This window comes from Mus musculus, chromosome 5, assembly GCF_000001635.26.
Source record: "Mus musculus strain C57BL/6J chromosome 5, GRCm38.p6 C57BL/6J".
Lineage (NCBI taxonomy): Eukaryota > Metazoa > Chordata > Mammalia > Rodentia > Muridae > Mus > Mus musculus.
In genome coordinates this window covers 127,606,932-127,622,138 of record NC_000071.6, presented here as the reverse complement: position 1 = coordinate 127,622,138, position 15,207 = coordinate 127,606,932, and the positions used below count along the sequence as shown (strand labels likewise).

Below are 15,207 nucleotides of genomic sequence, written 5' to 3'. Positions count from 1 at the left end.
GGGGCTGGAGAGATGGCTTAAAAGTGAGACCACTTGCTCCTCTTCCAGAAACCCCAAGTTCGGATCCCGGCACCCATGGATGCCTGTGATGCCAACTCTAGAAGAGGCAGCACCTTCTTCTGACCTCCAAGGGTACACACACACACACAAACACAATGAGGCTGGATGTGGGATTAAAGAGCCCCTTTGATCCTGGCACTAGCAGGCTGAGGCAGGTGGATCCTTGTGAGTTTGATGCCAGCCTCACCTACCTGTTGATAAGAAATGATCATTAGCAAAGGGCAGGTAGGCATGGCTGCACACCTGTTGGCATCTTGAACATCTTGCAATGCACAGAAATGGAAGTTTTTTTTTTTTCCTCTTCGCCTTTCTTACCCTTCCCCTTTCTAATGTCGAATGGTTAATGGTCACAGACATCTTGTGCGTTTTAAAGTGCAGGGGGAAAAGTGCCAAAGGAGTGCCGATTTTCTTCCCCAGAGTCAAATAAAATGGGAGCTCGAAAAGACTCATCTCTCTAAGCAGACAGTCTCACACCCTCTATTAAAAGACACCCAGAGTCATCCTGAGAGCAGGGCTAATACATCCGTGCACACACTGCTGGTGGGCTCTGCTTTGATTTTTTTTTTCTTAACGTACATTTTCACCTGTTCAGTTTTTCCCGAATCCTAGTTGCTACTTCTACTCTGGTATAAACAGAATTCATGACAGCTGTCCACATCTAAGTGGAGTCAGAGGACTGAAAGCACGGCCCATGACAGCAATGTGGCCCCGGTGTAGGGGATGAGCAGAGGCCCTGCCAGCGTCACTCCCTGGGGAAGTAGACAAGTCTAGAAAAGCAGAAGTGGCTTGAGTGCCGAGGCTGAGCAGCTGGGAAATGATATTTCGGGGCCTCATTACCTGGAGGGACTTAAATACCCACCTGCTTCCTTGTACAGGGCAGCGATGACAAACCAAAGAATGGTTCCATCAAAGCCCAACTTGGGAGACCAGTGAGATTTGGGCTTGCTTACAGAACTTGCGTGACGGGTTATTGACAGGAGTGTGACTGACCCAAAGTGGTCACATAAGAAAGTCTTACCCCAGCATGGGCGACAACTTCCCAGGTAGTGTAGATGGGCATGCTCTAAAGTCTGTACACTCTAGGGGCTCCTGAGACAGTGAAGCCAGAAATACACACTGCTATCTGGGCGGTAGAGGGGTGTGGACAGAGTCTCCTGGGAGGGTTCAATGACTCCACCCACTTCTACTGTAAGGGATATTAGCAGCCTACCCCTCTCCTCCATACATTCCTCCAATCTTGCTCTTTCAAATCCATGGCCCCTTTGTTGTGCATTTATTGTTGAAGTCATTAAGAGAAAACATTTTAAGTTATGCGTGCTGTGTGTGTCAGCAAGCTTACCTTTGCAAAATGGCAGCTACATTCCTAACGATAGCTCAGGGACCTGAAGCATGTGGAGTGGAGGCTCACTGAACCTCTTAAAGTCTGAGTCTTGGACCAAGCCCAAGACTCTTGTTAGATTCTTAGTCAAAACGCGTTCGGGCCCAGCCCTGCGGCAATGGCATCTGGGAAGACTACACTCAGGCTAGCGTGCCCTGACTCAACCGGGATTGAGTGGGAGGAAGGATTGTCCAAGTTTCTGTTTCACTCACCTTTGTGTAGCAAGACTTCCAGGTCTGCATGTGAAACCTCTCCCATTTAAAAACTTGTGTTTAATTGTGTGTAGCTGTCCAAGTGTGGGTTTGTATACCCAAGTGCAGTGTCCTCAAAAGCCAGAACAGGACATCAGATGACCTGGAGTTGGAGTTACAAGTGTTTGTGAGCCACACTACATGGGTTCTGGGAACCTAACTCCTCTTCCCTGCAAGGCCTGTATGTATACTTAACGGCCGAATCATCTCTGCAACGTCAGCCTCTTCATTTTCAATCACTGGCTCACTTCCAGCTGGTAACAGCTCTACCAAGATATGGCCAATGGATCATGCGGTTTACCAACTTCACATGAATAAAGACTGTGTTTTATTTTATTCATAGGTCCTAAAGTCTTAGGGTTCCATTGCTGTGAAGAGACACCATGACCAAGGCAACTTTTATAAAAGAAAACATTTCACTGAGGCTGGCTCAGAGTTCAGAGGTTCAGTCCATTATCATCATGGCAGGAAGCATGGCAGCGTGCGGGCAGACATGGTGCTGGAGGAGTTGAGATTTCTACATCTTGATCCTAAGAAAATTTAAGCACAGGAGATCTCAGAGCCCACCCCCACAGTGCCATACCTCCTCCATCAAGGCCACACCTCTTAATAGTACCATTCCTCTTGGGCCAAGCATTCAAACCCATGAGTATATGGAGGCCAAACCTATTCAAACCACACCATACAACTAATTTTAAGGCATGCATGCCCCAAAACCGTGCATTCTGGCAGTCACTCTCTGGTTGTACAATGCCCCTGGCCTTGACTGGGAACCCTTGCCTAACATGACATTTGCCTATTTCATATATTTCAAAGAAAACAAGATCGTGCTGAGGACTGTTAAGGTGGCTCAGCTGTTAAGGTCATTTGTTGTTCTTCCAGAGAAACTAACTTTAGTTCTTAGGACCCACATCAATGGCTCACAACCACCTGTAACTCCAGTTTCAAGGGCTATGGTGTTTTCTTGCCTCTGAGGGTACTTCGTGAATGCACATGCGCACGCACGCACTCACGCACACACATGTACACACAAATAAAAGATAACCAAATATTTATAGAAGTAGGATCTTACGATTTGTGTAATTTGTTGCTTGTTTGATTTCTGGTGTTGTGCCTGACCAAAAACAACTTGGGGAGGAAAGGGTGGTCTTTCAGGTTATAATCCTTCCAAAAGGGAAGTCGGGATGGGAACTTGAGACAGGAAGTTGGAGACCGGAAGCTGAAGGCAGGAGCCATGGAACAATGCTACTTATTTGTCCTGCTACTTTCATTATACAGCCGAGGATCACCTGCCCAGGGTTGGCATCACCCACAGTGGGGCTGGGCCCTCTCACATCAATCACCAAGCAAGAAAATGCTCTCACAGACGTGCCCACAGGCCAATCTGTTGGGGGCAATTCCTCAGCTGAAGTTTCCTCTTCCCTTGTGTGTGACATTGACAACTGAAGCTAACTGTGCCATTGGGTCACTTCCCACCACCACCTCCAACACTGTGACCACACTAGAATATTCTGCATTCTGGGTTTGTCTCCATCCTCAAAGTACCAAGTTCAGGGGCCCCAGCACACTGCCTAAAATTCCTCCCTCCACACACTTAACTCCAAGGCCCCTCCGAGCCATTAGCTTCGCCATTTCCCTGAAGAGACTGACCCATCGGATTAGTTAGTACCAGTCAGACTGCGCAGTGAGTTACCAGCTCAGTCAGTCCAAATGGTTTATTAGCCTTATCATTCCAATACAGAGTTTGTTCAAGTATGTCATGCTTAGCTTAGCAGAACTTTTTCTTTTTAATTGCCTGTGTCTGTATGTGTGGACATACATGCAGTGTCTGCTGTCTATCCATTGTGTGGGGCTCCCAGCAGGGGGATAGAACTCAGGCTATCACCAGGCCGGGTAGCAAGCACCTTTACTTGGTAAGCCATCTCACTGGTCCAGTCTTTAAGCAAACGTTCCAAGACTCAGTCTTACTTACCAGCAGGACTAAGAGTCAGTTATAGGCTGTAAATAAAGGTTTTGGTTTTAGTTTCTTTTCTTTTCTTTTCTTTTCTCTTCTTCTTTTCTTTCCCTTTCTTTCTTTCTTTTTCTTTTTTCCTTTCCTTTTTTTTTTTTTTTTTTTTTTGAGACAGGGTCTCACTATGCAGCCCTGGCAGAACTCACTGTGTCGACTACACTGGTTTCGAACTCACAGAGATTCGCCCGCCTCTGCCTCCCAAGAGCTGGGATTAGTGGCATGTGCCACTAAAGATGTGTTTAGTTTTATGTGTATGGATGCTTTGCGTTCATGGAGGTCTGTGCACCCTGTGTGTGTGCAGTAGCCCTGGAGGCCAGAAGAAGGTGCCGGATCCACGAGGAACTAGAGTTACAGATTGTTAGGAGACACAAGGTGGGTGCTGGGAATCGAGCCCAGAACCTCTGACTAGCAGCCAGTGCTCTTAACTGTGGAGTTATCTCTTCAGTCCTTAAAATAATAATAATAATAATAAGAAGAAGAAGAAGAAGAAGAAGAAGAAGCAGCAGCAGCAGCAGGGCGGTAGTGGCGCACGCCTTTAATCCCAGCACTTGGGAGGCAGAGGCAGGCGGATTTCTGAGTTCGAGGCTAGCCTGGTCTACAAAATGAGTTCCAGGACAGCCAGGGCTACACCGAGAAACCCTGTCTCGAAAAAAACCAAAAATAAATAAATTTTAGTAATTTTTGTTTTAAGAAGAGACAGAAAAGTGAGATACCAAGAGAGGGAGAGGAGGCCGAGACTGTTACACTTGACGCCTGGGTCCTGAGAAGATGGCAAGAAGGGAAGATTTAGACCCTGGTGACCTGGATTAGGAACCCAGTTTGGGGCCGGAACCTCGGAGTCTAGGGTTCCAGTTTCCCGGTGGAACCCCTCCAGCCATAGGAACCACCATCCCTCCACGCATCTCAACAACAAACCGCTGTCAAGTGAAAGGCCCGCTTGGCCGGATTTCCGGGGGCGGAACCGGCAGCCACCCCCGCCCAGCTTGCCCAGTTAAAAGGCGGCGGCGGGAGAGGGAGGGAACTCGCTGTCTCGCGAGAGTTGGGCTACCGAGTCCTCAGTGAACCGGCCATGGAGGGCGAGCGGGCGCCGCTGTTGGGTTCGCGGCGTCCGGCAGTGTCGGCGGCGTCCGCGGTGTTCGCGGGGCGGCGTGCGGCGTGCGGGGCGGTGCTGTTGGCCGAGCTGCTGGAGCGCGCGGCCTTCTACGGCGTCACGGCCAACCTGGTGCTGTTCCTGAATGGCGCGCCGTTCGACTGGGAGGGCGCGCAGGCCAGCCAGGCGCTGCTGCTCTTCATGGGCCTCACCTATCTGGGCTCGCCGTTCGGGGGCTGGCTCGCCGACGCCCGCCTCGGCCGGGCCCGCGCCATCCTGCTCAGCCTGGCCCTCTACCTGCTGGGCCTGCTGGCCTTCCCGCTGCTGGCCGCGCCCCGCTCGCGCTCCTTCCTCTGCGGGGACCCGCGGCCCGAGCTCGTGCGCAACTGCTCGGCGCCCTTCCCCAACGGGTCAGCGTCGTGTCCCGAGAACGCCGCGCGCCGCTGTGCCCCCGCCACCTTCGCGGGGCTCGTGCTCGTGGGTCTCGGGGTGGCCACGGTCAAGGCCAACATCACGCCCTTCGGCGCCGATCAGGTGAGCCGGACCCGCTCAGGTCTTCCCGGGTTTGGGGACCACCACCCCCCCCCCCCCCGCCGCACCTCCTGCGCACCACGGCTACCCGAACCTAAGCGTTGACTTTAACAACGCTGGGGACACGGGGGAACTGGCACGGTAGCCTGTGTATCATCTGCACCTCCTGTCCCCCAGGGTTCTTCCACTGATTGGAAAAAAGGAGCCACCCCAAACACCTAAGCCTACATCCCCACTTGCCTCTGCACCTATGCGCAATCGATCGGAAAGCACAGGGCTGCCCACCAAGCTTCCCAACCCATAGACCTGCACCCCACATCGCCTCAGATCTAGAGAAAGGTTAAGGTGAGGGAGAGGAATTTCCCAACCCAGGGAATCTCCCTTGTAGTGCAGAGAAGAAGGCCACCTGCCTCTGATCCCTCCTTGTTAGTGGAGGTGAGGAAGGAGACCTGCTCTTCCCTTGGAGAGTGGCAGGAGGAAACCCATCTGCTCCAACACCCGAGTGGGTAGGAGGAAGGGCAAGACTCCCTCTAATGCGTGTGGGGAGGAAGCCCATGAGTAGAACCCATTCCACACCTGGCACTAGGTCCAGGACTGAGTAAGAGGGAGTAACAGCCCCTTCCCCTCCCCTGTGCGCACCGCTGTCCACATCTGCTCTTGCATCTGGTAGGGGACTGTAGGAGGGGAGAGAACAACACCCACCCTCTGCTCTGGGGGAGCTTTGTGTGTGTGTGTGTGGGGGGGTGGTGGTGGAAGTACTGGAATAGGGGAAAGCTGTATAAACAGTTATGATCTGGGTGGTAAGGAAGAGTTGAGGTGGGATTTATTCGTGATGCAGTAACCATTGTGGTTTTAAGGAGAAGGGACGTTCTGTTGGTGGAGTCATCTGCGTTGAGATCTGAAAGAGAAAAGGGTGAAGTTATGACTTGGAGGATAGACATGTACAAAGGCTCTGACACTGCCCTAGCTTCCCTTTTACAAAGTTAGGGGCAAGAGACAGGCAAGCGCTTAGTTTCCATCTTTAATGCTTTAAGTAAGTTTTGGGGTAGGGTGTGGCAGGTGGGAAAGACCAGCATCATTCGCTGCTACTCTGACATCCAAGAACAAGGGATGAGGAGGGAGCCAGAGCTGTGGAGCCACATCTGCTCTGCTTCCCTTTCTTAGGGGACTCCCATGCCAAGAATAGTTCTAGTGGTCAGATGCAAATAGAGTATTTTGTAAGCAGTGGAAATTATGTGGGGTTTGAGTGTCAGGCTCTCAGGATAAAGCTTGCTTTCTTCCTTTCTTTCTTCTTCTTTTTTTTTTTTTGGTTTTTCAAGACCGGGTTTCTCTGTGTAGCCCTAGCTGTCCTGGAACTCACTCTGTAAACCAGGCTGGCCTCGAACTCAGAAGTTCACCAGCCTCTGCCTCTCAAGTGCTGGGATTAAAGGCGTGCGCCACCACTGCCCAGCTTAAGGTCTCATTCTTAATTGCTTACACATCCCCGACCTCTGCCTTCCATGGAGCTGTAAAACTGAGTAAAGCAGGGGCTAGATAACTCCTAAAACAGAACACGTGTTGTCCTGTTTCAGAAAGACTGCAAATAGCTATCCTAGAGTGCGTTGTGTGCCAGGAGGGTGAGAGCACGGCTCAGACTACCGCTGGTCTGAGGAGAGAAGTGTGGCCTAGAGTGGAGGCAGTGCCTTGGACTGAAGGTTGCACTCAGATTGGGAGGCTGGCTATAGGAAGTGCTAGAGGGTTATTTGTGTGTAACAGGGAAGGTGAGCCCTGGGTCTTGGTACAAAACTGATCCTTGAGAAGCTGAAATTGAAGTCAGCAGAGCGAAGTCATCTCAGAGTAGCACCACAAATGTAGGACTGACTGGCCAGTGTTATATGGTGTCTGTAAGGCTGGCCATTTCGGAGAGGACACAATCTCAACGGTGTCAGAAGTAGTAGTGATCTCAGTATTTAAGAGATTGAGGCAGGAAGGTTGCCACATCACATATTCTGGGCTACAGAGCAAGACTGTGGGTCATACAAGTAAAATGTAAACAAAAGAAGTGTTGCTACTTGAGAGTTCTGGAGTTCTCAGAGGTGTTCATCAAACTTTCAAGACCAGACTCCTGGCCTTGGCCTCTGTTCCACTAGTATATATTACCTCTGTCATTTAAGCCTAGGTGTGGTGGTTTGCATGAAGTGGCCCTCATAAGCCTCATATCTTTGGTTGGATACTTGGTCCCTAGTTGGTGACTGGAGGAAGTATGGGTAGGCATTTTATCTTAAATTGTAACTGCTGCTCTAGTCAGCAGTCTGTCTTGCCATGATGAACTTGAACTGTGAGCCCAAAATAAACCCACCCTTCTCTAAGTGGCCTTGGTCATGGCATCTCTCACAATAAAGGAAAAGTAAGCTACACCCTGGGTCATAGTAGTACATAAGTTGTACCTGTGACTGTACATCCCTACCTTGAGCGGTTTGAGCTTTCTGATGTGCACTGGGTTCTTGTGAGCCATCATGTGGTTGTTGGAAATTTGAATTCAGGATCTCTGCTCGCTCCAGCCTAAAGATTTATTATATCTAAGAACACTGTAGCTGTCCTCAGACACACCAGAAGAGGGCGTCAGATCTCGTTACTAACGGTTGTGAGCCACCATATGGTTGCTGGGATTTGAACTCGGGATCTTTGGAAGAGCTGTCAGTGCTCTTAACCGCTGAGCCATCTCTCCAGCCCCCCCGTACACTGGGTTCTTTAGACTTTCCACTCACAGCCCCTTTTCATCTGAGAACTAAGTGACTCTGAGATAAAAATAAATAAATATTAACTGATGTCAACCAAGTCAGATTTATTTTAAAACAGTCCTTTTACCATTTATTAAAGATGAAATCCAGTTTGTGTAGTAATGAGATGCATGTTTATAAAACTTGATAACAGTCCAAAGACAGTAACTCCATCTTTGAAAGCTGAAGTGTGATGGGTGGTAGGGAAATAGCCTAATGGTTCTTTGAAATTAAGCCATTATGCTTCTATAAGAACAGAAAAACATTCTCTCAGCTCATAGCATGTTGGCCTCAAATGAAGCCAGGGTGTGCCAGGCAGCATTTGTTGGTGTCATGAAGCATGTCACTGTGTGAAGTGTAAAGTTGCAGGTGGTACTTGTACAGGGTCAGGACTGCCAGGAACATCTTGGGTCCACTGCACATTTGATTCTGAGTTAAGTTTTGATCCTTGTGCACTCAGAAACCTGTCACTGTTGCCAGGTTTTACACACATACAGTTGGAGAAGCTTTAGTTGTGTGCACCGCGTGACTGTCAGAGCCCAGCTGCTCAGGGAACAGATAGGACAGTGTGTCTTAGAGTCAGTGCTCTCCAATAGATACTAGATCAGTGATTCGCACTCTTAACAGACCCACTGGATGGCTCCCGTGAGGGTCACTGAGTGGGTGCAGTGTGCACACTTCACTGTAGGTAAGAGTAGGTGCTCTTGCACAGTGTGAGTGCTATTGTCTCCAGTGTCTCCACACTTACAATCCTGGGAAGAGACCCTCGAGAAACTTGACAGCCACTTTGGGTGTGGTCAGTGACTGGCTCTGTCGTGATTTTGTTTTCTGTTTATGAGTTTTGTTATATTTTTGAGACAGAGTCTCAGTGTAGCTCAGGCTGGCCTCTGATTCACTAGTTGAAGATGACTTTGAACTCCTGATACTCCTGCCTCTGCCCAAGTCCTGTCCTCCCACCATCCTCGGCTATTTATTTATTTATTTTGACTGGGTGTTTTTCTGTGTCGCCCATGCTGTCTTCAAACTCACTAAGTATCTCAGATGCTTCTTCAAACCCGCAATAACCTCTGACCTCTGACCTCTGACTGCTGCTTTGAGAAGTGTGTGCCACCATGCCAGGCCTCCAGTGGTTTGTTTTTGTTTTTGTTTTTTTTTTTTTTGGTTTGGTTTGGTTTGGTTTTTGAGTTCTGTTCTTGCTCTGTAACCAAGCTGGCATCAAACTCATTGTGATCCTTCTGCTTTTGCTTCTGGAATGCTGGAAGTTTGGGTGTATGTACCCCACCCATTTGTCTCTCTTAAAGGGCTTGCTTTGATTGTTTGGGCTGTTTGTACTATGGCCTGCACATCAGATGTGGGGGTGGTGTTCTTAGGTGTGGTGGTGCCTTTGTGACTGCATAGAAAAGTGGTGGTATTTTTAGGAGATTCTCAGTCACAGAATGTGTAAGCGTGTTGGGGGGTGTGTGCGCATAAATTCCCTCTCATTCACACATTTGTTTGTTTTGTTTTTGAGACAGTGTCTATCTGTGTAGCCCTGGCTGGCCTGGAACTCACAGAGATTGACCTGCCTCTGCCTCTTTTATACATTTTGTGTATGTGTGTGTGTGCGCGCGAGTGTGTGTGCGAGTGTGTGTTCATGGCTATGGTGTACATGTTGAGGTTAGAACAACCTGCAAGAGTGAGTTCTCTCCCATCATTCAGATTCTGGGGATGGAGTTTGGGTTTTCAAGCTTGTCAAGGTTGCCTTTACCTGGTGAGCCATTTTATCATGTTGGCCTAGAATATTATATTTTTAATAGGAGGAAAAAGCTAAAAAGAAGGGTACATCCTATTTTTTTTCAGCTTTTCTGTAGCTTTGAAATATTTAAATAGAAAGTAGGGTGCAGTCCCTCTGGTGATGAACCTTAGTGCACTCTGTTCATTCACCTGTAAAAATGCTGTTCACCCACAGCACTAGAGTTAGGTTCTTGTGGGTGCTGAGAGCACCACAGGATGTGAAGGATGCTCACACATCCAGTGAGCTGACACAGGGCCTGCAGGGCAGGGCAGTGGCGGCTTCACAACTCTGAATATACAAGAGATGGTTGGCCACACTTAGGTTCAGTTTGTGGTGTGTAAATGATATCTTTAGTAAGTAGCTGGGATCCTTTGGAGGCACTTGCTCTCTGCTGCCTCAAGACTGCACCTTGAGGGAGATTTCAAGGCCTCCTTGTTCTTAACATGTCTGCTGCTTTGCAGGAGAAGCCAAAATGACTGGAAGGTGCTTTGGCTATGTTTTCTGCATAGGGTCAGTTCTTGCTGGTCTTTCCCTGTAAGAGCAGTGTGCTGCTATCTTTAAAGCGCTTTTCTGGCTGGTGCTGCCTCTTGACTCTGGATTTAGCTCCAGAGTGGCTTTCTTATATGGGAGGTGGGCCTGACTGTGGGTGAACAGGAATACCAGGTCAGTTCACAGTGCCTGTAGACGTTATAAAGTCACTCTCAAATGTGGTTTGGTTTAAGGCAGAATTCATCTGCCCTTAATTTTTCACAGTGCTTACAAATTGCCAAAGGTCATTGTCATTCTTGATTGCTGATTATTCAAAAAAGTAAGCTAAGTGCTAGGTGCTTGTCTATATTCCAGTGCTTGGAAGGTGGGGCAGGGAATCCAGAGTTTGAAGCCAGCCTCAGCTACATAGGAAGTTGGAGCCCCGCTTGGGTTACTCAAGACCTTAAACCAACAAGCACTAAAAAACAGAATTAAAAATAGCTGAAAGAGGAAGAAGCTACCGTGCAGACAGTGCTGCCACTCTCGTTTGGTTTAGTTTACGGTCTGACTTCTCTGTAGCCGGCAGGCATTCTTTGCTTCAGCAGAGATTCTGAGTGCTAGGATTATGTTGAACATTGGTCAGGACTTCAGGATGGTGTTTGTCCCAGTGGAGAGAGGTTGTGTTCCTAGGTATCTGATAGCTTTCCCCTGTTTAAACACATATCCCTTTTGCCCTGCTGGCCTCTCCTCTCCCTTTGGCTTTGGTACTTTTGGAGGGCGTTGGCCAGGGCATATGAAGAGTTTGATCAGTCTTGGCAGGCATGTGGTGATGTCATGGGACTGGTACATGGGGAAGCTGTGGCTTTTTGCCAAGGGCAGAGAGAGGCATGTGACAGCCCAGTTTGCTGGCCTGTGGCTACTGAAGCCCTGGGAGTAGGCCTCTGTTTATGAAGCAGCTGTGGCTGGTAACCCTTGGACAGTGAAGTCAGTTGACCACCAAGTTCACAAAGGGACATAAAGACTTTAAAAGTCTGTATGTCAGGTCAACTGAATAAGTATTCTCTTACTGTTTTGGGGATAAGCTGTTCCTATGAATGTGGGAAGATGTGTATGGTCCTGCTATGTGTAATGGGAAGGGTCTGGGACATTTCAGTTAGTATCTGTAATGTTTCCTGTAACGTGCTGGACATTGTGGTGCACATCTGTAGTTGTAGCTGCTTCACAGGTTGAAGCAGGGGATCATACAAGCCCAGGAGTTTGAGACCAACCTAGGCAACTGATCCCATGTTCAAAGAGGTGTGCTTTTGTTTTGCTTCTTGTGTAAAGTGGCCTCTTTTCTCTCAGGGTTGTTAAAACAGTGACATATCTATGTGTATATGGTGTTTATACATACAATGTATGAAGTGTATAAATAATAAAGTATATGTGTGTGTACATTGAGTTTTATTTTCTCTATTTCTTGCTCATGTTTTTTCTTTCTTTTGGCCTGTCTCCACTGGTCATGGACATTGATGTCCACCATTGGGTAACATTAAAGACATTGTGCCCCAGCTGTAAGAAACTAAATATAAACTGTTCTGAAGTGATGTCCACCTTTAGAGTGGAGTCTTTGTTCAGAACTGACGTGTAGGGCAACAAAATGCTTGTGGTTTGTTGGTCATTTGGGGGGCTGGAAATGGAGTTTAGTGGTAAAGGAGTTGTCTTAACATTGCAAGGACCTGTGTTCAATCCCTAACCCTGAAAAAGAAAAGAACAAACCAACAACTTGGATTTTTCAATTTGCTGTGATTGTAACCCTCCAACATGAGGCTGGTGAAGTATGTGTCTGTGTGCTCAGGATCCGTCTTTGGCTGTGGGTTTGCTCAAGAAAATTTGTGAAATGAAACTGTCCAGAATCATGCTGAGTTGGACTGGGCCCATTCTTATAGTGTTCATGGTAGATAGAAACAGTACAGGAAGAAGCGAGGTTGGGATCGCAGAAGGCTTGCATGGGGGCTTGGGGGAGAGTCAACTTGGGACTAATTGTAAGCATTGCTTCAATGTGCTGATGAGATCCTCTGCAGCTCAGCCAGGATTCAGCTCATGATTCCCCTGCTTTTGTCTCTTAAATGCTGGGATAATAGGTGCGCCCCACTGGATAACCTTTCTAATCTAAAGCTAGCTCATGCTTCTCTTACTGTGCTTACAGCTTAGTTGTAAGCTTATCAAAAACTGGTACTTGGGCCCCATGCAGGAGTGGTGCCTTGCCTCCGAGCAAGCCTTACTATGCATGGGGCAAGAGCCTGCCAAGCAGGCTCTCATAGCACTTGTGTTAAGTTTAGTGAGCTCTGAGCTCAGTGTACTACGTATGCTCCCTCCGCTGTGGGCCTGGACTGGGCAGCTGTGGGTTCTGGACCCTGTTTCAGGGACCATTCCCGGTGGCTTCATGGTGGTCAGCTGACTTTGAGCACTAGGACTTGCTGGCATTTGGAGAGGCATCTAGCTGCTGGAGGGATTGAGTGTGAGATGGCTTTTGTCAGGAGACTCGCTGAATCTGTAAACAGCACTTTGACACTGTCCTTCTTGAGATCCTGTGTATCTGCTTTCAATTTGTAGATGATCAGGTGCTAGGTAGGTATGGTAACGGCATATAGCTGCTGTGGGTGGTTGGGAGGTCATTACATATGAAAACACTACAGCTTGTCATGTTTAAAGAGTAAACGGAAGGTGTAGAAGATCACATTTTCTTATGCATTTCTCTTCTCTCTTACTTTAGGTTAAAGATCGAGGTCCAGAAGCCACTCGGAGATTTTTCAATTGGTTTTACTGGAGCATTAATTTGGGAGCAATCCTGTCATTAGGAGGTATTGCCTATATTCAGCAGAATGTGAGCTTTTTCACAGGCTACCTGATTCCCACAGTCTGTGTGGCCATTGCTTTCCTGGTCTTCCTCTGTGGCCAGAGTGTCTTCATCACCAAGCCTCCTGACGGCAGTGCCTTCACTGACATGTTCAGAATTCTGACCTACAGTTGCTGCTCCCAGAGAGGAGGGCAGCGGAGAAGTGGGTGAGTGACACAACTCCTTGCTCCCCGCAGAGAAAGTCCCAGCTGAGGGCTGGGCTGTGTGGTTTGTGTCTGGTCTTCTAGCCGGCTTCATTCAGGAAGTGTGTGGTATAAACCCCTCCATTAGGATAGCAGAGCCCTGAGTTCAATACTCTGCCCAACTCCTTCACTTCCAGCATGGGTGAGGGTGCCTTGCTGCTGGGTAGCAGATTTTGAAGGTAGGGTCTGCAGAAGATATCATGGAGACATTGCGTGCTTTAGACACGGAAGTATGTTAATGAGAACTTAGGCTCTTATGTATGTTGTAGCTTCTTGTCTCAAAAGGAAGCTGTTGTCTCCCACATTGGTCAAAACAGTTTCCCTAGTCCAGGGCCACGCCATCTACTTTGTATTAGAGGGACACATAGCTTGAGATGCTCTTGGCAACCCATTTACCCTTACTTAAATGGGGCTTGCACAGCCTTAGTGCTGAAGGTCCCAAGCGTGGAACTTTCAGAAATAGCCATTTTCTGAGCTCTGCCCCCTTTTCTACTGATGGTGATCCATGGTGCCCAACATAAGTGAATGAAGTCCAGAAGTCATCCTCCGAAGGACTTAGATGCTTCTATGTTTTTTGCAGGCTGCTTGACTGTAGTTGTGATGTAAGAGAGATTGTAGAATTGTAGCCACCAGAGCAGTCAAGGAATAGAAAACCAAGGTCCAGGGACCTTGGTGGTCAGCTCCCTCCCTGTGATTTGCCGAACCTAAGGACTCTCAGTAGTTACTGAGAGAGGTAGATTCCTTGTCCATGGGGCTTCCCATGGGATGGCCCTGCTTGCAAAAGTATTCTGCATGGCAGTGTGCACACCTCCTCATGTGCTTGTCTGTGCCTGACATTGGCGTACTGGGAGCCATTTGTGGCAGATCTGAAGCTACACACTGTGACTCCTGTGGCTCTGCTGATGGCACATGAGTCCCTTGGGTGAAATCTGACTGTCCCAACTCCCCTTCGTGGACCTGCTGGGAAGGCTGTGTGCTCTGTCAGCTTTCAGACCCAGTCTAGAAGGGAACTAACACTTGAGGAACTTGCAAAGCTGGACACCACCCAGTTCCAGCACACCCTGGGTTTTTTGCCAGGACTTTACTTTGTCAGACAGAAGCTTTATTGTGGACCTTACTTGTTTCTAATCTAAATTGATTGCTGTGGGGACAGGACAGGACAGCCTTTAGCAGATATCCCTGATGGGAGCCTTTCAGCTAGGGGCCAGCATTTCTCCAGAGCCTGTGGGGTTTTGGTGCACACATGGCACAGAAATAGTGAGCCTGAACAGCCTGCCTTCCTCTGAGCTTCAGCTCTGGAAGGCTCTGGGACAAAACTAAGCAATTAACTTGCTGTGGGCCCTGGCTGTTTAGAGACTAATATTAGAGTGTCTGACTTTGATGTTTGCCTAGGAGAGCTGGACTGCTCTCAGGATTATTGTGAGACCTCAGAACAGTGAGGTGTGCAGGGCCCTCAGCAGCCTAGTACCTGATGAGGCCTGTCACTGTGCCTCTACTGGGGATGCCTGGAGCAGGATTGAAGAGCCCCGAAGTGCCCCCCCCCCCCCCACGCGCGCGTTTACCATGGGTCTGACTCTTGGCCCAGTCCCTGTGTGTCGACTCTGTGGATGTGCTTGGAGGGAGATGTGGTACTGATTTTAGATGAGACCTGATGCTCTGAGTTCACATCCTCATGTCCTCACACTACATTAAAGCAGGCCTAGGGGCTTTTTTTTTTCCCAGTAACTTCAAGTGGAGTCTGTGACAAGTGTACCTAGCCTTTCAGAGCCTGAACACATAGGCATGTGGACATATAGGTAAAGGG

General features: G+C 48.6%; 1 protein-coding gene across 7 annotated transcripts in view; it reads left to right on the top strand.

The window, feature by feature from the left end:
- The window catches only part of Slc15a4 (solute carrier family 15, member 4), a 38,748-nt gene that overhangs the window by 11,154 nt on the left and 12,387 nt on the right, over positions 1 to 15,207 (top strand). For 5 of the 7 annotated variants that reach the window (XR_003955565.1, XR_003955563.1, XR_003955564.1 and 2 more), the window contains exons 1-2: positions 4,488 to 5,324; positions 13,078 to 13,367. Coding sequence is in view for 3 of the 7 variants with exons in the window: in XM_006504271.3 (XP_006504334.1) it covers positions 4,770 to 5,324; positions 13,078 to 13,367 (845 nt within the window). In the remaining 4 variants the exon portion in view is untranslated. Of the gene's footprint in view, positions 1 to 4,487; positions 5,325 to 13,077; positions 13,368 to 15,207 lie in introns of those variants that run through there. The other 2 variants (NM_133895.1, XM_006504272.4) reach the window with 2 other exon arrangements.